This window comes from Aythya marila, assembly GCF_965140915.1.
Source record: "Aythya marila genome assembly, chromosome: 4".
In the NCBI taxonomy this organism is placed as follows: Eukaryota; Metazoa; Chordata; class Aves; order Anseriformes; family Anatidae; genus Aythya; species Aythya marila.
In genome coordinates this window covers 76,434,195-76,453,106 of record NC_139045.1, presented here as the reverse complement: position 1 = coordinate 76,453,106, position 18,912 = coordinate 76,434,195, and the positions used below count along the sequence as shown (strand labels likewise).

Genomic DNA, 18,912 nt, shown 5'->3' with positions numbered 1-18,912 from the left:
TGAACCCTTGGGGATCGCTGGCTCGCCGCGCCGAAAACCGCTTCAGCCCAGCGTCGTCCCCGAGATGTGCAAGCTGGGGTCGAGCAGTCGGAATTGATTTTTGCACTTGAAAGCCTGCTCGGCTGCTACACGTGTCCAAATCTCCCGAAATCCAAACCCAGACGCTGCTGATCCCACAAGCCCAGCTCGCGGGGCCGAGCCGTGCGCTGCCTGCAGCTGTGCGCACCCAACCGGGGGCACCGGGGGGGCTGCTCTGCCTGCAGGGGGGCTCCCAGCCCCAAAGCAGCCCCGGTCCTTGCCCCCCCATGCCGTGCAGGGTCCGTTCTGCCCATCCCCACTTCCCCCGTGGCCCTGGGTCCCCTCGTCCCCAGCTCCGCAGCCCTGTCCCTTTCCCCTCCCGGGGCCCCTGCACTCGCCTCCAGCTTGGGGCTTGCAATCCCCCCCCCCAAATCTGCTCAGCAGAGCCTGGCCCAGAGCCTGGGGGCCTCGCACCCCCCCCACTGCCAAGAAAAGCACGGCCCCGGGGGGCCCCCGGTGTCCCTGTGGGGCTCCAGCCCCTCTGGCTGCAGGGGGAGGGCAGGGTCCTGGAGCTGCCCCGGCCCCCCAAATTCAGCCCCATGCCCCCCGAGGTCAGCCCCATGTCATCCAACATGCTTCTCTTCCCCTCTCTGCCCCCAGGACGTTAACTGGGACTCCTGGGGGGGGCTTGCAGCCAGCCTTGAGCCCCTCCTGCCTGCGGTGCCCCCCCGAGCAGGCAGACGGGCACAAGGCGCATTTTTTCATGGGGAAATTCATTTTCCCCCATTCCCACCACTGCCAGCAGGGGCTGCAGCCCCCCCCGCACATCACTGCTGCTGATTTATGCTCGCTTTTCCGCGGTGTTTCCCTCTCTCCCTCCCAACACCTCACACCCCAAATTCCTGGGATGCCCCCGGGCAGCCCCTTATCGCTCTGGTATGCCGGCGTCCCGCATTCCTCTGGGGAGAAGGAGCAGGCTGCCTCCGGACAGAGACTTCCAGGCTCCCCCTCCCTTTTTCCCTGGCAAGCTTTAGGGAATGCCCAGCCCTTCCCCAGCCCTTCCCCAGCCCTTCCCCAGCCCTTCCCCAACCCTTCCATCCCCCGTCTGCGCAGGGCTCTGGGTTCGGGGCGCAGCGCCCAGCCCCGCTCTCCTCCAGCATTGACGGCGGCTCCCCCGTGCCCTGTGCCCACCCTGACCCCGGCCTCCTGTGACCTTGCAGCCCCCCACGACTGACGGCAGGGGAAGGAGCCGAAGCTGATTTTGGGGCCCCAGCAGCCTCCCTGCACCCTTGGGAGCGCCACCGCCAACTCCTGTCCCCGTGCGCGGGGCATGGCTCTGCTGGCACAGCGCAGACTTTCACTCATCTCCTGCATTTCTTTCTCTTTCCCCAGGAGGTTCCCCTTTCCAGACGGGCACCACCCTCGCGGGACGTGTCTTGGGAGCTGGAAAGAGGAACCGGGGGGGGGCTCCAGCCTGGGTGCTGCCCGCTGCCCACATGAAGGCTCGGTGCCGCGGGCAGGCACCCTCTGCGTGCCCAGTGCCACGTGGGGACATCGAGCCTCACTGCTGGGACACGGCTCTGGGGGAGCCCCCGGGTGCCTGAAACCCGGGGGGGGGTTAAAATGTCCAAAAAGGAGCTGAATCCACTAGGGCAGGGGGATCGCAGCGCTGGGCAGCTGTGGGACAGATTTGGGATGAGGCTGCGGTGTGGCGAGGGGCGCATCCAGCCCCAGCAGTGCCCGGAGCTGGGCGAGTGGAGCCGTGGGGGTGTGGGGGCTGTGGGGCTCCAAAAAAAGTGCTGAGAGGGAGCCCACGCAGAGGGGCTGGAGCTGGGGCTGCGCTGGGGCCAGCTGGCTCCTTGCAGAGTCAGGGTTTGGCGGTGCTGCGTCAGGGGATGCGGCTCAGACCCAGCTGGAAACGCACGGTGCTGATGCAAGGAGGTCCCTGCAGGCCCCCCGGGGGCAGCAGCCCCGCTCCCTGCCCCCCTGCCCACTTTGGGGGCCGTTCCCCAGGGTGTTTTGGCAGGGGGCTGTGCGGGGGGGGGCGGCTGTGGCACTGCCTCTGCACCCACGCTGCGGTGAGCCCAGCCTGGCACCAGCACCGGAACGCTGTGTGGGGAGCTGTGGGGAGTTTTGGGGTGCTGTGGGGAGTTTTGGGGTGCAGCCCAGCACCAGCGTGGTCCCCGCGTGCTGCGGCACCGGCACGGGCAGCAACGGAACGGCCCCGTTGGTTTCTGTGGGGTCCCAGGCTGGCTCTGGGGGTGGCTGAGCCCCAAAAGTTGGCACGGGGGTGCCCAGGGCTGTAGGGAGGCCGTGCCTGCCCTGGGGGCTGCGCCTGCCCTGGGGGCTCTCTGTCAGGCTCACCCCACTGCAGGGTCCGTGGCACGGAGCAGGGGCACCCAGCGGGGCCCTAAAACTGGACCCTGGAGTGGGTCGGTGCCTCCCGTGCCCTAATTTGGGCCGGGCACGGCACAAGGATGCTGAGGGGGTGCAAAAGCATTCACCCCCCCAAATAGGAATGGGGGCTTGGACCCCTGCAAAACCCTTCCGTGCGGACCCCCTTGGTGCCCACCCCAAAAGAGCCCCCACCAGGAGAAGGCAAGAAAGAGCTGACGGTGGCAGCCACTTCCCAAAACCGGAGGCAGGGACAAACCCCTAAACGGGGAAGTGGTGTGGATTTGGGCTCCTTACCCCCCGCAGCAGATAAATAGCTCGCCCCTGGCTGCGCGGGACGGGCGGCGGCGTGGAGGCACAGCCGGGTGCCCGCCGGGGGACACGGGGACCACCGGGGGACACGGGGACCACCGGGGGACACGGGGACCACCGGGGGACACGGACCCTCCCTGTCACACCGAGGTGATTCTGCTGCCCCTGGGGCACGGAGGGGCTGGGAAGGGGACCCTGGGGGCTGAGGTTTGCCATGGGGGTGCTGTAGGATCGGTGCCGGGGGTGCCGAGCAGTTTCCCCGTGCCCCTCCTGGTGCCCAGCCCCACGGGCGAGTTCCAGCAGCACCCAAAGGAGCCGGCCAGCTGCCTGGCACTGCCTGCGAGCCCTGTGGGGATTTTGGAGGCTGTCCCGCAGAGATGGGTGCGTGTGGGTGCAGAGGGGATGGTTCCAGCTCCTTCCCTGGGTGATCACCCCATTTTCCCCTTCTCCCATCCAGGCACCGTCCTGTCGGTGTCGGGGTGGCGATGCTCAGCCCCTGCTGCTCCGTCCCACACACTCAGCTTATCAATTCCTGCTGAACCCAGCCAAGATTTGGGTTTTCAGAGCTGCCGTGCCCCAGCCCCAACCCCCGGTGCCCCCAACTGGGCTGCTCACGGGACCCCGGCCCCGCCGCCAGAAAACGAAACCGGGAGGGGAGGCAGGGAAACGAAACCGGGGGGCCGCGGCGCTTCCTTCCCCTCGATTAATAAATCCCAGCCCGCAGAGAGCAAAATACGGATGGGAAGAGCACAAAAAGGGGGAAGTGCTGCTGCTTGTTTAATCCCGACCGCTGCCGGCGCGCCGGGGCTGTGCGGTGGCTGCTGGGGACAGCCATGGGGTCACCTCCTGGGGTCACCTCCTGGGGTCACCTCCTGGGGACAGCAACGGGATGGCCATGTGGGGTCACCCCCTGGGGACAGCAGCACGGGGTGAGGGGGCTTTGGGGCCAGGAGGGACGCTGCGAGGTGACGCAGGGCTGGGTGGATTAACGTGGTTCTGGGGCTTTTGGCCACCCTTCTGCCATCAGGGGCTGCTGCACAACGACCCGACACCTCCTGCCCTCTGCCGCCGGCCCCATGGCTGTGGCCACGTCCCCCCTGCAGTGGCTCGTCCTCCTGGCCAGCCTTGTGCCCCCAGGTAAGGTGCCACCGCACCAGCCCCCTGCCCCCTGCACCCTCCCAGTGGGATGGGGTGGGATGTTGGTGGGACAGCCCATGGAGAAAGGACAAGGAGATGGGGAGAGGGGAAAGAAAACGAGTTCCCAAAGGGCTCAGAGGGCAAATTTCCCCTTTTCCTGGTGATTTAGGGCTTTTGCCCTTTGAGTCCAGCCGGCGCCTTTTGCCTGCTGGAAGCCCAGCTGGGAGCATCGCCCCCCGGCCGGACCCTTCCCCATTTATCTCCCCCTCCACGCTTCCTCCTGGAGGGTTCAGCTCTCCTCTCCCAAACCCCACCGTGGCCCTGGCTGGCTGGGATCAGGAGCAGTGGCACGGGGCTCGTGGGGTGGCACAGGGGAGCCGGGCACCATCGGCCACCCCCCATCGCCCACCCTTTGCCTTCCCTCCTGCCAGCCCATGGCTCCTGGGGTGTCAGCTACCCCCCTGAGCTGAGGAGCATCACGGGCTCCTGCGTGGTGTTCCCCTGCACGCTGAGCTTCCCCGAAAGCATCTCGGCCAGCAAAGGCATCGTGGCCATCTGGTACAAGGACTACAGCAACCAGAAGACCGTGGTGTACCACTCGGAGGGCCAGGACGTGGACCCCAGGTTCCGGGACCGAGCTCAGCTCCTGGGGGACCCGGCTGCTCGCAACTGCACCCTGCTGCTGCGGGGGGTGACCCCGGAGGACAGCGGGCCCTACAAATTCCGCTTCGAGATCGTCGACGGAGACCGGTGGTCAGCGGAGCGGGACGTGGAGCTGAGCGTTTCGGGTGGGTACGGCGGGGATCCCCCCCGACCCCGTGCTCACCCATCCCGTGAGGATGTCCCAGCCTCGGCTCCCTGTCCCCAGATGTCCTGGAGCGCCCCAGCATCGCGGCCAGCGAGGAGGTGTCGGAGGGGACCGAGGTCACCTTGCAGTGCTCCACGCCCTACGTGTGCCCGCTGAGCGAGGTGGCCCTGCGCTGGGCGGGCTACGACGAGCGCGTCTCCTCCGTGTCCGGCCGCCTGCAGCTGGACACCAGCGGGGTCGGCCACCACCTGAGCCTCGCCACCTCCTTCTCCTGGAAGGACCACGCCAGGGAGCTCTTCTGCGAGGTGCTCCACGGCTCCCAGAAGGCCAGCGGGGAGCTGGTCCTGCGGGTGAGACGTACGTGGGGCGGCTCGGAGCGCGGCACGGGGACACCTCTCCCGCTGCTCTGAGGCACCCCGAGGTCCCTCGCAGAAAGCCAGGGCAGGGGGTCCCCAGCTTCTCCCTCCCTGCTCCTCCATGATCAGCGCCCGTGCAGATCCCACAGCCACCCTGCAGTGCCCCCCCCCGCCCTCTCTGCCACCTCTGTCCCAGCTTTGTCCCCTTTTCCCTGCTCCTTTCCTCCGTGCAGAGCCTCTCAGGGCTCCTTTCCCCGGCATCCACCTCTGCGCCAGCATCCCCGGGGTCCCTCCCGGCTTCCCCTCCGCCACCGCGTCACTGTGTCCCCCCCCCGCAGACGCCCCCAAAGGCACCAGGGTGTCGATCACCCCCTCGGGGCAGAACATCCTCGTGGGGGACACGGTGTCTCTGAGCTGCGAGGTGACCAGCAGCTACCCCCCGGTGTCTGCGTACCAGTGGTACAAGGACGGCGCCGCCGCGGGCACCGAGCGCACCCTGACGCTGCGGGGCGTGCGGCGGGCGGACCACGGGCAGTACCGCTGCGAAGCCCACAACGCCCTCGGGGCTGGCACGGCGCCCCCCGTGATGCTCTATGTCTTCTGTAAGTGCTGGGGGGCTGCTGGCTGGGGGGGGCACCCAGTCTGAAAGGGGCAATGGGATGAGGGAACCGGGCTGGGTGTGATGGGACCGGGTGGGAAAGCATCTGCCCTGGGTTGGGTACCTTGGGTACCTCTGCGTGCGCCCAAGCACAGGTCCTCAGTGATGCAGGATTTCGCTCCAGGGGGCATTAAGTTCGGAAAAAAGCCCCCTGCCCAGCCTGCTGGGGGTCTCCTGCCCGCCCTGAGCGAGCTCCCATCTCCTCCAGCCGCCGAGATCTCCGTGAGCCCCGCGGCCGAGGTGCAAGAGGGGACGAGCACGGAGCTGTCCTGCGACGTGCCCGGCAGGGAGGGCCAGGAGCTGAACTACACCTGGTACAAGAACAGCGCCTGGCTGCAGGAGGGCCCCGCGCACACCCTGCTCTTCCACCGCCTGGCCGCCAGCGACGCCGGCTTCTACTCCTGCAAGGTGAGGTCGGACTCGGAGATTCTGTGATTTTTCTGCGGTTCTGGACGATTCTGTGATTTTCTGTGGTTCTGTGGTTCCGTGAAGGTGACCAACGACCGGGGCAGCACCGCGTCCCAGCCCGTCAGCCTGAGCGTGACCTGTGAGTGCTCGTGGCCCTGGCCATCACCCTGCGGGGACGGGGGGCCCCCGTGGGCGAAATCCCTTAGTGCCAGGCTCCTCTTGGCACCTCGCGCCCCAAACGCCACTCGGGGGTTACCACCCCAGGAGCCAGCGGGGATAATGACAGCTCAGGAGCTTTTGCAAGTCAGGGGAAAAATAAAATAGCCCTGGGTTTGGCTCTGACATTGCTGCTCATAAATAAAACCTGCTGACGTCAGGGGGAAAGCAGCTCCCAGGAGCAGCTGTGCTCGCTCCTGGTCAGGTGGCCGTGACGCGCGCGCGGCCGCCGAGGTAGGGCCACGATGCTGGGGTTCTCTGGGGGCTGGCACAGCCTCTGACCCCCCCTCCCTGTGCCGCAGACCCCCCCAGGACCCCCTCGCTGACGCTGCTGCAGGAGCCGCAGGGCGGCGGGCTGGCTGTGGTGCACTGCTCGGTGGACAGCCGCCCACCGGCCAGCCTGGCTCTGTACCGCGACGGCAACCTCGTGGCCACCAGCAGCTCGCAGGTGGCCCCCAGCCAGCGGCTGGCCATCACGGCCTCCCGAAACGCCCTGCGCCTGGAGATCCATGGTGTGAGGCCGCAGGACGGCGGGCAGTACCGCTGCACTGCCACCAACACCTTGGGCAACGCCAGTGCCACGCAGCCCTTCGTCACCCACAGTGAGTCCCACTGTGCCAAGCTGGCTCCCGTCCCCGGGGCTGGGGGCATGGCACCTCCTCTGGCACGGATATGGGGGTTTTGGGGTGTTTCTGTGGGGCTGTGGCATCCCCCTGGGAGCAGCACCCGGGCACGGAGCGGGTCCCCTGCTCCCTCTCCTCACAGCCCCTGCTTTGGAGATCTGGGGTGGAGGGGAAGCAGCAATGAGAGGGGAGGAGGGGAAAGCCCCCCAAAAACACACCCAGGGGCATCGTCCTTAGGATGCCAACAAAAAACCAGGATGGACCTCAAGGTTTCAAAGGAAATAACGCTGGTCTGGGTGGTGCTGTTAGCTGGGTTCGTTTTCTCCTGAGCCCCTCACCACCCCCCCAGCCCCTCTCCTGGCCCGGTTCCTCTCACCAAACACGGGTGCCTGGAGGGAGCTGACGTCTCCAGAAGGCACCCGTGGGTCCCTGCTGGTGGCAGAGAACTGGTGAGAACGGCTCAGGAGGGGACATCCCAGCTGGCTGCCACCACCCCCCAGCTCCGTGACCCCTTGTCCGGGGGCTGCCCGGATCCGTGCGCTGCAGGGCAGTGGCGTGGGGAGGATTTGTGCAGGCGAATCCACAACGGGGGGGCAAAGGTTCCTCAGCAGAGGTTTCCCCGATGGCTCAGCCTCTCCCTTCCCTCCGGCAGCTGCCAGAGTCCTGATCCAGCCCTCGGCGGAGGTGCGGGAGGGGGAAGCTGTGACCCTGAGCTGCGAGGTGCCGGGTGACGTGGTGCCGGCCACCTTCACCTGGTACAGGAACGGCCGGTGGCTGCGCAAGGGCGCGGAGCCAGCGCTGAGCTTCCCGGCCATCCGCAGCGCCGACGCTGGAGCCTTCCAGTGCCTGGCGCAGGGCAGCGGCCACAGCCACAGCTCGGCGGCCGTCACGCTCCGAGTGCTCTGTGAGTGCCCTGGGGGAACCTTTCCGGGAAGGGGAGAAGTCCAGAAAAGCCCCTAATTCCCAGGAGCATCCCGTGATATCAATTCGTGGTCCTCAGAGGTGCTGGGGACACGCGGGTCCCTCGTGGAGAGGGGGTGGACGTGGGACCCTCCACCTTGGGTGGGTGCAGGCAGGAAGGCAGGAGTCCCCCAGCTTTGGGGGTTCCCCTAACCCCACGGTCCCGTTCTCACCCACGCTGCTTTGTCCCTGCAGTCCCCCCCCGGCAGCCGGTGATGAGCTCCCTCCTGGAGACCCGGGGCGGGCAGCTGGGCATCATCCAGTGCTCCGTCGAGAGCGACCCGGAGGCCAACCTGACCCTGTGGAGAGGAGGAGAGGCACTGGCTTGCACGGGGGGCTGCCCCCCGGCCCCCAGCCCCCGGCTGCAGGCCACGGCCTCGTACAACAGCCTGAGGCTGGAGCTGCGGGACGTGGTGCTGGAGGACGAGGGCACCTACGTGTGCCAGGCCAGGAACACGCAGGGCAACGCCAGCGCCTCCATGGCCTTCAGTGCCGAGAGTGAGTGAGGTGCTGGGGAGGGGGGTAGCGGGGTCTGAGCCCCCAGGGTGTGACCCTGGGGAAATCCTGGGAGAGGGGAGTTGGAGAGGGGTGGGTACCGCGTGCGTAAAGGCAGAGGCAGCGTCGGTAGCACACGTGCTCATGAAACCCAGGGTAGCAAACAGCATCGATCCCAAAAAGTGTGCTCAGGGTGCTGGGGAGGGCCACCAGCGGGTGCTGCAAGGGGAGGGTGCAGCCAAAAGCCCCCGTGGACCCCTCCCCTGGGCTCCCAGTAGTCCTGGGTGCTGCGCATGCCGCGGTGCCATACCTACAGAGGTGCCCGCAGCCTGCCCACCGCACCGGTGCCGCTCATGGCATCGTGGTGCTGGGGCCATATATCCATCCTTGCAGCCCCGAAACCCCCCCTGCAGCTCTGGGTGCTGCAGCTGAGCCCCCCCCCCGCCTTCTCCCTGCTCTCAGCCGCCCGTGTCGTGGTGTCCCCGTCCCCCCGCGTGCCGGAAGGCAGCTCCGCCAACCTGACGTGCCAAGTGAGCAGCGGGTCCCCAAACCTGCCCAACGTCACCTGGTACAGGAACGGGCAGCGGCTCCCCCGGGGCCCCGACCCCGACCCCCCCGATGCGTCCCTGGTGCTGCAGCGGGTGGTGAGGGGGGACGCGGGGCTCTACCACTGCACCGCCGCCACCGGGAGGAGCAGCCGGAGCTCTGCTGCCGTCCTGCTGGATGTGCTGTGTGAGTGCGGGGGGCTGGGGGTGTTTGGGGTGCTTGGGATATTTGGGGTGCTGGGGATGTTTGGGGTGTTGGGGATATTTGGGGTGCTGGGGATGTTTGGGTGCTGGGCATGTCTGGGGTGTTGGGGATGTTCAGGGGGCTGGGGATGTTAGGGCACTGGGGATATTTGGGGTGCTGGGGATGTTTGGGGTGCTGGAGATGTTGGGGTGTTGGGCATGTTTGGGTGTTGGGGATATTTGGGGCACTGGGGATATTTGGGGTGCTGGGGATATTTGGGGTGCTGGGGGTGTTGGGGGGCTGGGCATGTTGGGGTACTGGGGATGTTTGGGGTGCTGGGGATGTTGGGGTGCTGAGGATGTTGGGGTACTGCACATGTTGGGATGCTGGGGATATTTGGGGTGCTGGGGATGTTGGGGCACTGGGAATGTTGGGGCACTGGGGATATTGGGGTGCTGGGGATGTTGGGGCACTGGGAATGTTGGGGCACTGGGGATATTGGGGTGCTGGGGATATTTGGGGCACTGGGGATCTTTGGTGTGCTGGGCATGTTTTGGGGGCTGTCAGGCGCTGCAGGAGCACCTTTCTGCCTGCCCCTGCTCTTCTCTGGGCAGGGGCCGCCCTTGGGCTGGTTCAGGGGCCCTGTGGCACCGCATGGAGCGCAGGGGGGTGGGCGCGCAGCGCGTCTGTGCGCGGTTATTACCTTGGGGTTGGTCCTTACACGTAGCCAACATCCAAGTGCGCACGCCTCTGCCCAGACACGAGGCCCCCAGGGCCATGCCCACAGCCTGGGCCATCCACTGTGGGTGCAGGTGCTCGTGTCTGAGAGCCTCGGGGTGTCCCAGTGCCTCCTCCCGTGGGGATCTGTCCCCCCCCTGTGCCCCCCGGAGGTCACCCTGCCGGCCCGTGGAGGCGCACTCCAGCTGCAGCCCCCTGCGCCACCGCCCCTGAGCGTGATCCTGGCTGCTCGGGTGCTGTCTGTCCCTGTCCCATCCCGTCCTGTCCCATCCTGTCCCCTCCCGAGGTGGCGCTGGGGACAGGTATCCGCGCAATGGCCGCGCTGTCCCACGCAGACCCCCCGAGGGACCCTCAGCTCACCGCCTTCCTGGAGACGCAGCGGGGCCGGCTGGCCATCTTCGAGGGCTCGGTGGCGAGCAACCCCCCTGCCCAGCTGGCCCTGTACCGGGGCGAGGAGCTGGTGGCCTCCAGCGGCACGGGGCACGGCACCAACCCGAGGGTCAGCGCCACGGCCACCCGCAACGCGCTCCGGGTGGAGATCCGGGATGTCACGCTGGCAGATGAGGGCACCTACAGCCTGACCGCCACCAACGCGCACGGCACCGTGTCCCAGCACCTCTATTTCCGTGTGCAGGGTGAGCAGGGGCTGTGGCACGGGCGTTGGGGCCAGTCCTGGTGGGTGGCAAGCGCCGTGGGGCAGGGCTGGGTGAGAGCCAGCGCAGGCTGTGACCTTTTCCGCATTGCTCCTGCCTCTGCGCAGCCGGCGGGTGGGGAGGGATAATGGCCCTGGGTGTCCCATGGGGACAGCGGGGCAGAGAAATGTCACCGAGCATCTCAGGCTGCGGCCAGACGGCAGAATGAGGCTGGGCTTCTGCAGGGGGTGCGATCCTGCTGCCCCCAGGGAGAGTGGTTTGTGCTAAAACCCCGTGCGCCGCAGCTGGGCACGGCCTCCAAGGGTTGCTCCCCTCACCCTGGTGCTCAGGACCGATCACTTTTTTGGGGAAAGGTGACCTGGGGATGGTGCTGGGTCCTTGATCTAAACGCCCAGCAGCAGCCTCGGGCCGCAGCAGGGGCACCAAAACGCTGCGAGGCGTCGTGTGCCCCCCACGCTCTCTTCTCCTCCCTCAGCCGCCCGCGTCCTCATCTCGCCGTCGGCGGAGGTGCTGGAAGGGGACGACGTCTCCCTGACGTGCGAGGTGCCGGGGGAGCCGCAGGAGGACGCCGCCTTCTCCTGGTACAAGGACAGCAAGAGCCTGCAGGACAGCCCCGGCCGCGTCCTCGCGCTGCCCCACGTCGCCAGCGCTGCCGCGGGCTCCTACCACTGCAAAGCCCACGGCCCCGCGGGGACCGGTGCCAGCATCTCCCCGGCCGTCAGCCTGCGTGTCCTGTGTGAGTGGGCGAGGGGACGGCACCCCTGGGGGCACCTAGGGGTGGTGGGGACACGGCACGTGGGGTGGGACGTGGCACGGGGCGCACAGCGGGGCACGGCACGGCTCCTGCTGCTGGCACCGTCCCCGGATGGCCCCCGCGCAGACAGGCTGGGGTTTAGCAACAGCTCTGCAGTGAAGAATTGTCTGCCCAGAGAAAACACCAAAATTTTAAAAGTAGGGTGTTTGGGGAATGTGTCTCCTTGATAAGGTCATGGTCTGTGTAGAAGCCACCTCACCCGGAGGTGTCCCCACGCAGGGATGTTGGGTGGAAGCGCGGTGCCACCCCAGACCCCAGCTGCCTGCTGTTAAAAAAAGGGGAAAAATGCAATAACCAGTGCTTTGGTTCTGTTAAAACACCACATTTTGACTGGCCTAATTACACTTTTCAAGACTCAAGTTTTGGAGAAATATCGTCCCTCTGGGACGGGGGGGGGAAACTCCAGGCAAGGAAATGCTGGCTGGTGCTTGTGCGAGCGCGTGGTGCCGCCGTGTGGGTGCTCCCCGAGGGGTACCCAAAAAAAGGTACCCAAAAAAAGGGGGACCCGGCCTTGCTGACACCCGTCCACATCTCGCCCTGCAGATCCCCCCCGGGTGCCGGTGCTGAGCTCCTTCCTGGAGACTCCGGGGGGGCGTCGGGGCGTGCTGCAGTGCCGGGTGGACAGCAGCCCCCCGGCGCAGCTGGAGCTCTCCAAGGACGGCTCCTTGGTGGCCTCCAGCGCGCTGCCTGCCCCCGCCACCTCCCCGCGGCTCAGCGTCACCGCGGCCACCAACAGCCTGAGGGTGAGCATCGGCGACGTGCTGCTGGAGGACGAGGGCGAGTACGTGTGTGCTGCCAGCAACGCCTACGGCAACGCGAGCACCGCCGCCAACTTCACGGCAGGGAGTGAGTGCGGTGGGCGCGGGGTGGGCACGGGGTGGGCACGGGGTGGGCACGGCGCTGAGGCAGGCACCGGCTGCGTGCCAAGGGGAGGACGGGTGCTGGGGGCTGCAGGGAAGGTGTGGATGGAGGCAGACACGAGCTGGAGGATGCTTGCAGGGGAAGGGGGAGAGGGCTAGGATAGGATGGAAATAGGGAAGGAATGGTGGAAGCTGCGGGTTTATGGGGTGGAGGGTGGCAAGGGGGAGTGCGCACGTGGAGCAGGGGCTGCAGCTCTGTCCCCAGGGGGATGTGTGGCTGTAGGAAGCTCCCATGGCACGGCTGCGGTGTCCCCATCACCTCTGTCCTGGAGCAGCAGGGAGGGAGCCCAGAGAGAAGCCCCGGCTGGTGCTGGAGCCCAGAGCTCATTTTTTTTTTTTCCCTGACTCTCTTCCTTCTCCCATCGCAGCCGCCCGGGTCTGGATCTCGCCCTCCTCGGAGGTCCGTGAAGGGGACGCCGTGACCCTGACGTGCGCTGTGGACAGCGCAGCCCAGGAGGCTCTGACCTACACCTGGTACAAGAACAGGGTCAGGCTGAGCAGCGGCACGGCCCCGCGCATCGTCCTCCCCAGCGTGGTGGCCGCCGACGCCGCCTCCTACCACTGCGCCGTGCAGAGCCCCGCCGGCACCCGCAGCGTGGCCCCCAGCACCCTCAGCGTCCTCTGTGAGTTCGGGGGGGGCTTCGGAGCCCCCGTCCCCTTCCCTGGGCTGGAAACCCCCCTGGGCACAGCCTGCGGCTGCAGACAATGCCAGCGAGGTCCCCGCTCCTCCCAGCTCCACGAGTTTTTCTTTACATTTCGAACCAAAGCTGCAACAGAAACATTTTTGGCTTTTGGGGAAGATTGCAGGATATATATATATATATATTTTCTTTCCTGCTTTGGCAAATTAAAACCAGACTTTGTTTAAAAAAAAAGATGTGCAAAAACGTAGCTGCAAGTCAGAATGGAAGGTTTTCCTTTTTAGTAGAAAAAGATGGTTTTAACTCATAAGTCTGCTGCGAGGGGTGGCTGCCGAGGGGCTCTCCTGGAAACACCCTCCAGAGAGCCTCAAAAATGTGTCCTGTCTCTTCCTGCTCCTAGTTTTGGGTGGGAAATGCAGGATAAATGCTGCTAACACCACCTTGGTGTCCTGGGCCTGAGTTACAGCCCAGGTTTTTGCTGCCATTTCGCCAGTCCTGGTGTTCCCAGCAGAGAGGGGGGGGTTGCTGGAACGGGTGCAAGCCCCCCCGGGGGGCCAAACCAGGAGCAGGCTGCAGGTGGGAGCGGGCTCCGAGCGTGGCTGTGCGCTGTGCCGAGCTGGGCTTGGGTTCGAGGGAGGCGCAGGGAACCCAGGCTTGGCCCACAGCCCCCTCCCCTCTCATTTCCAGACCCCCCGAGGAACATGCAGCTGAAGGCCTTCGCGGAGAGCAGCGGGGGGAGAGCCGTCATCCTGCTCTGCACCGTGGACAGCAACCCCCCGGCCGAGGTCAGCCTGCACCGGGGGGGGCAGCTGGTGGCCTCCAGCGTGTCCACGACCCCCGGCCAACGCTCGCCCTCTCCCAACGCGCTGCGCCTGGAGCTGCCGGCCACCACGGCGCAGGACGAGGGCGAATACGAGTGCCGGGCACGCAGCCCCCTCGGCAGCACCAGCACATCCCTGCCTCTCCACGTGCAAGGTGAGCGTGGCACGGGGGGATTCAGGGCTCGGTGCCCCCCTCCGAGCCTCGCCGTGGGCACGTTGAGGGGTCCCGTGCCTTGCCACATGCCAGCACCCCCCTCCCCGTGTCTCCGCCAGCCGTCAGGGTGGTGGTGCGGCCGGGCAGCGAGGTGCAGGAGGGCACGGAGGTGACACTGAGCTGCGAGGACGCGGGTGCCCAGCCGGGCACCGTCTACGCCTGGTTCAAGAACGGGCGCTGGCTGCGGGAGGGCCCCGGTGCCGCGCTCCTGCTCCACGCCGCGCGCAGCAGCGACGCCGGCGCCTACAGCTGCCAAGCGCGGACTGGGGCGCGCAGCCGGAGAGCCCCCCCCGCAGCCCTGAGGGTGCTGTGTGAGTAAAAGGGGGGGCTGCAGGGGCTGCCCCGCAGCGGGGAGAGCTGATGGGGAGGGAAGCGTGGGCTGTGTCGCCATCTGGTGACCGCTGGTCCCGTCCCGGGGGTGCCCGGGGCGCTGTTCCAAAGGGGGTGTTGGTTGGAAGGAAATAATTTGGTGTTAAAATGGTTTAAAGCCCCGTGGGGTGGTGCTGTGGTGGAGAGCACGCTGCTGCCCCACCGGGGGGGCTGCTGGATGCTTCCCCCACCCTCACCGTGCCCCATCTCCCCAGCCTGAGCCAGCAACGAGCGCGCAAACCCCACCAAGCCGGAGGGGGACGCGTTCCCCCGAGGCCACCCGGAGCCAGGAGGCGACGCGCTGTCCTTGTCTTTGCAGACGCGCCCCGGGAGCCGTCCTTCGTGTCCCTGGTGGAGCCGTGGGGCGGGCGGCAGGCCGAGCTGCTCTGCACTGTCGACAGCCACCCGCCCGCCGACATCACCCTGCTGCGGGGCCGTGCGCCCCTCGCCTCCACCCGGGGCCCCTCCGACCCCCGAGCCTCCGTCCAGGCTGAGCCCAACACCCTGAGGGTGCGGATGGTGGCTCTGGGCCCCGGGGACGCGGGGCTCTACGTCTGCTCAGCCAACAACAGCTTCGGCACCGCGACCACCTCCCTGCTCCTCGCGGCGAGCGGTGAGCACCGCGCTGCCCGGGGCTTGTGCCGCACGGAGCCGGCCGTGGGGCATCCCCGTGAGCCCCGTGCCACGCCGTCTGCACGGCCCTTTCCTCCTGCTCAGGTGTCCGAGTCACGGTGGAGCCCTCTCCAGAAGTCCCCGAGGGTGCCACGGCCACCATCAACTGCTCGGCCGTGCCCTGGGTGGGCGACGAGGCCAACTACACGTGGTACAAGAACAGCCGGTGGCTGCGGGAGGGACCGGCCAGCACCCTCATCCTCGGCCCCGTTTCCAGCGCCGACGCCGGCTTCTACCACTGCCGGGCCAGCGGCGTGCGGGGCAGCGTGGCCTCGCCCCCCCTCAGCCTCACCGTGCTCTGTGAGTGCCCCCCAGCCCCTCGGGGACAGGGCAGGGGCTCTCGCCCCCCTTTCCCTGCCCCGCTCCTCTCTTTATAACCGGGGGAAGGGGGTTCCCTGCGCCATGACCCACCTCCAGCCCCCTCCTCTCCGCGCAGACCCCCCGCGAGCCGTGGCCGTCAGCACCTTCCTGGAGAACCTGAGCGGGCGCGTGGGCATCGTGCTGTGCGTGGCCGACAGCCACCCGCCCGCCGCCCTCGCCCTGTACCGCCGCGGCCACCTCCTGGCCTCCAGCCTGGCCACGGCCTCGACCCCGGGGCTGCGGGCGGCCGCCTCCCTCAACGCCCTGCGCCTGGAGATGGTGGCCCTGGGGCCCGAGGACGCGGCCGAGTACAGCTGCGTGGCCACCAACCCGCTGGGCAACGCCACGGCCAGCGCCTACTTCGACACCCGCAGTGAGTGGGGACGGACCCCGAGGGGATGCTCTGCTTTTTTTGGGGGGGGGGGTGGTCTGTGGGATTTCAGGTTTTGGAGACAATCCGGAGAGGTTTGAGGTTTTAGGTGGAAAGGCAAAGAGGATTCGCTGCCAAAGCACGCGTTTTCTGCTTGATTTTGGTGCTTTGTTCCCAGGGGCTTTGCTCCTGCAGCATCCCCGGCTGGGGGCGGCAGGATGCTGTGTAAGGGCTGCGGCACCCCCCCCACGAGCAGAAAATTGAGCTGAATGCTAAAGTTTGATGAAAAAATGAGAAGAAAAGGGGTAGGGCAGGGTTCAGTGAACGGCAGAGTGTGCTCATGCTGTCTGCTGCTGTGCATGGCCCCCCCACCCTCCACGTGTTGGCAGAGGGGGGCACAGGATGCCATCAGCGGGGGGGGCACACAACATTGTGCCAACCTGTCCCACCTGGGACAGCAAAACGGGCCGGGACACGCCAGCACAAGTGTCCCCGTGGGGTCCCCATTGTGCCGTGCCACTCTGCGCCCCCCCAGCCGCAGGGTCCCATGGGGGGGCGAGGCACTGACCCCACACCAGGGCCACGCTGCGGCTGCAGGCACGGGGAAGGGACCCGGAGGAGGAGGCTCCCCAAAGCCCCTCCAGCCTGTCCCCAGCCCCCGGCACCGATGGGCCCCCCCCTCCTGTTCCCGCAGCGCTCTCCCACCTCCTGGTGTTCACCGTCCTGGCCGGGCTGCTCCTCGCCCTGCTCTGCGTGGCCCTGCTGGCCCTCCTGGCCGTGAGGCTGTGGCCCAGGTAACGTCCCCTGGCTGGGATGGGGACGCGGGGACACGTAGCGGGGGTGCAGCGGGTGGCAGCTGCCTCTCCTCCTGCCCAGGCTGCGCAAGATTTGGGGCTTGCCGCAGGCTGAGGACACCTTCGAGCTGAGCAGGAAGCAGGAGCAGCCGCAGGTAGGAGCTGGCAGTGCTGGGGGTGGCTCTGAGGACCCTGCCCTTCATCGGGTGCCCATGGGGAGCAGCGTGCTGGAGCACCCACGGGCTCCCTGCAACCTGCCCTCACCCCCCCGATCCCTTTTCCCCCGTTTTCTCTCCCCTCCACCAACTCTGAGGGGTCCTGAACGCCCCCAGCCCCGGCGTGGCCATGGGGCACGGTGCTGGGGGCTGGCTGGGGTCGGGGGCTGGCCATCATGGGGGTCTGGGCAGATGGGCACTGGGGGTCCGGGCTGCAGCCCAGCACCCCCTGAAGGGCTTCTCCCTGGGGGGGGCTTCACGTGGGTGCTCCCCGGGGTGCCGTGGGTGCTGCCCCTCATGGGGCAGGGTCTCCCCAGCCAGCCCTGACCCTTTCCAGGTGGATGGAGCGTCCTAAGCCGCTGGCTCTTTGGCGCAGGAGTGACTGTAGCAGCTGGAAACCGCACAGCCCCCGACACGGGGGGGCCCAGAGCCACCTTGGGGCAGCCCAGCCCCATCCTGACACCCCCTCCAAGCCCCCCCTGCCTCCCTCCTTCCCTCCCCTGCTGTGCTGGGCACAGCGCCCGTGGTGCTGCGGCTGCGCGCGGTGCGCCGCGCTCCGTGGCTGCTCGGAGCTGCCAAAATCCCAGGACCCCCCCCTGGGAGGGGGGTGCGAGCCTGGTGCCGGCCTCTCCATCACCACCATCCTCACCCCCCCACCGAGCTGCTGCCCCCGGGGGGGCTGCGTGCTACTCACCTGTCTGGAAATAAAGCACGGAGCAGTGTGAGCAGTGCGCATCTGTGGGGGGGGGGCTGCGCTCTGCGCCCTGGGGGCTGTTTTGGGAACGGGGGGAGCCCACCTCCCCAGCACAGCGGGCAGGAGGCTCTGCCAGGGGCTCACCGTGGGGGTTTGCTTGCCGCAGCCCTGTCCCCTCCCCGTTAGATGTCACCCTGAGGCCACCCGTGCCCTGGGTCCGGCTGTGCCGTGGGTGCCCACGCAGCGGGGCGGTGGTGGCGGGGGCGATGCTCGCCCACGTGGGTGCTTAATCCCGCGTTATCCGGCTGCTTTGCTGCTTTGTTTGGTTACTGGGGGAGCGTGCCATGGCTGGCGTGGGGCGTGGGGCAGCGCCCACACCCCCCCTCTGATCCCATCGCCTCCCCTGCCTGGCCCCAGCACCCCGCTGCCTCTCCACACCCAAACCCCACAGAATCGCTGCACGGTTTGGGCTGGAAGGGGCCCAAATTTCGAGCTACATCCAAAATTTCTGGCTAATCTGCTGCTCAGCTGGCACACGCAGACCCACGTCCCCCTGCCAGCACTCAGGGTATCCCTGGGTGGGGGGGTTGGGATGCGATGGGAGCAGAGCGGAGCCTGTGGGGGCAGCAGGGACCCCCCCCCCAGCCTCCTGCTGAGGTCCCCCCGCATCCAGCAGCGGCGAGGTTAAACCTCCATCGTCTGCTAAGCTGCACGCCCGGGGAAGATGAGTCCAGGTGGAGCCGGGGTGACCTGGGCAGGTCCCCCCCTCGGGCTGGACATCACCTTTTCAAGGCATCTCCGTGCCAGAGCCCTCTCCATCCTCCCCAAGCACCCGCTCGCTGCGCTGCTCCCGACAGAGCCCCGGGCTCCGAGGAGGGGCCCGGTGCTCCTCAGCTCCCTCCCTCTGCATCTCGCAAGGCTGAAGTTCATTAATTCTCACCCGAAGCCCCCCCCGGGTGGCCCAGCTGCTCCAGCTGGCCCCTGCTGCCCGCCGTGCCCAGCCGCTCACCGGGGGGCCGGGGCAGATGCTGGCGGGCACTGGTGGCAGCTGGGGACCCTTCCCGGCACCGCGACCGCCGCAGCCTGGTCTGGGGGGGGCACCAGGGGGTCCCAGCTGCCGAGGGACCCACAGAGGGGCTGCGGGCACAGGGTGGCACCGTGGGAGAGCTGAGAGCTCGCTGTGGTTGTGCCGAAGCTCTGCTAAGCTTGGAGAGCAGGGGGACCCGGGGAGCTGCAGGGCTTGGGAGAGGACCAGGGTGCACTCCCTGCTTAATCCAGGGCTGGCGCTACGGGAGCCAGCGATGACCTCCGGTCCCTCTGAGCTCCTTCTCCTCCTTTCCTTCTGGAGCACCGCACGTTAAGCCAAATCCTCCCGTCACATGGTTTCGAGGCAGAGCAAGGGAATAAGGGCAGGTCAGAAGGTGAACCGGGGGCCAGGGATTTGCCATCAGGCAGAGGACCTTGCAGAGATGTGCGAGGCATTTCTCCTCGGATAAATTAGCGCGCGCTTTGATTTGTTGGCT

General features: G+C 67.3%; 1 protein-coding gene across 1 annotated transcript; it reads left to right on the top strand.

The window, feature by feature from the left end:
• Positions 1–3,910: 3,910 nt before the first annotated feature.
• SIGLEC1 (sialic acid binding Ig like lectin 1) lies at positions 3,911–17,417 on the top strand (the record flags this gene model as incomplete). Its single annotated transcript, XM_082759596.1, has 22 exons — positions 3,911–3,926; positions 4,293–4,649; positions 4,730–5,026; positions 5,364–5,627; positions 5,892–6,091; positions 6,176–6,230; positions 6,610–6,909; positions 7,583–7,834; positions 8,086–8,388; positions 8,848–9,117; positions 10,188–10,487; positions 10,981–11,241; positions 11,863–12,165; positions 12,608–12,862; positions 13,568–13,855; positions 13,975–14,226; positions 14,604–14,897; positions 15,002–15,256; positions 15,393–15,689; positions 16,381–16,480; positions 16,563–16,635; positions 17,033–17,417. The coding sequence occupies 22 exons, from the start codon at positions 3,911–3,913 to the stop codon at positions 17,048–17,050; spliced, it is 5,010 nt and encodes a 1,669-aa protein (XP_082615722.1). The 3' UTR covers positions 17,051–17,417.
• Between the last annotated feature and the right edge of the window lie 1,495 nt (positions 17,418–18,912).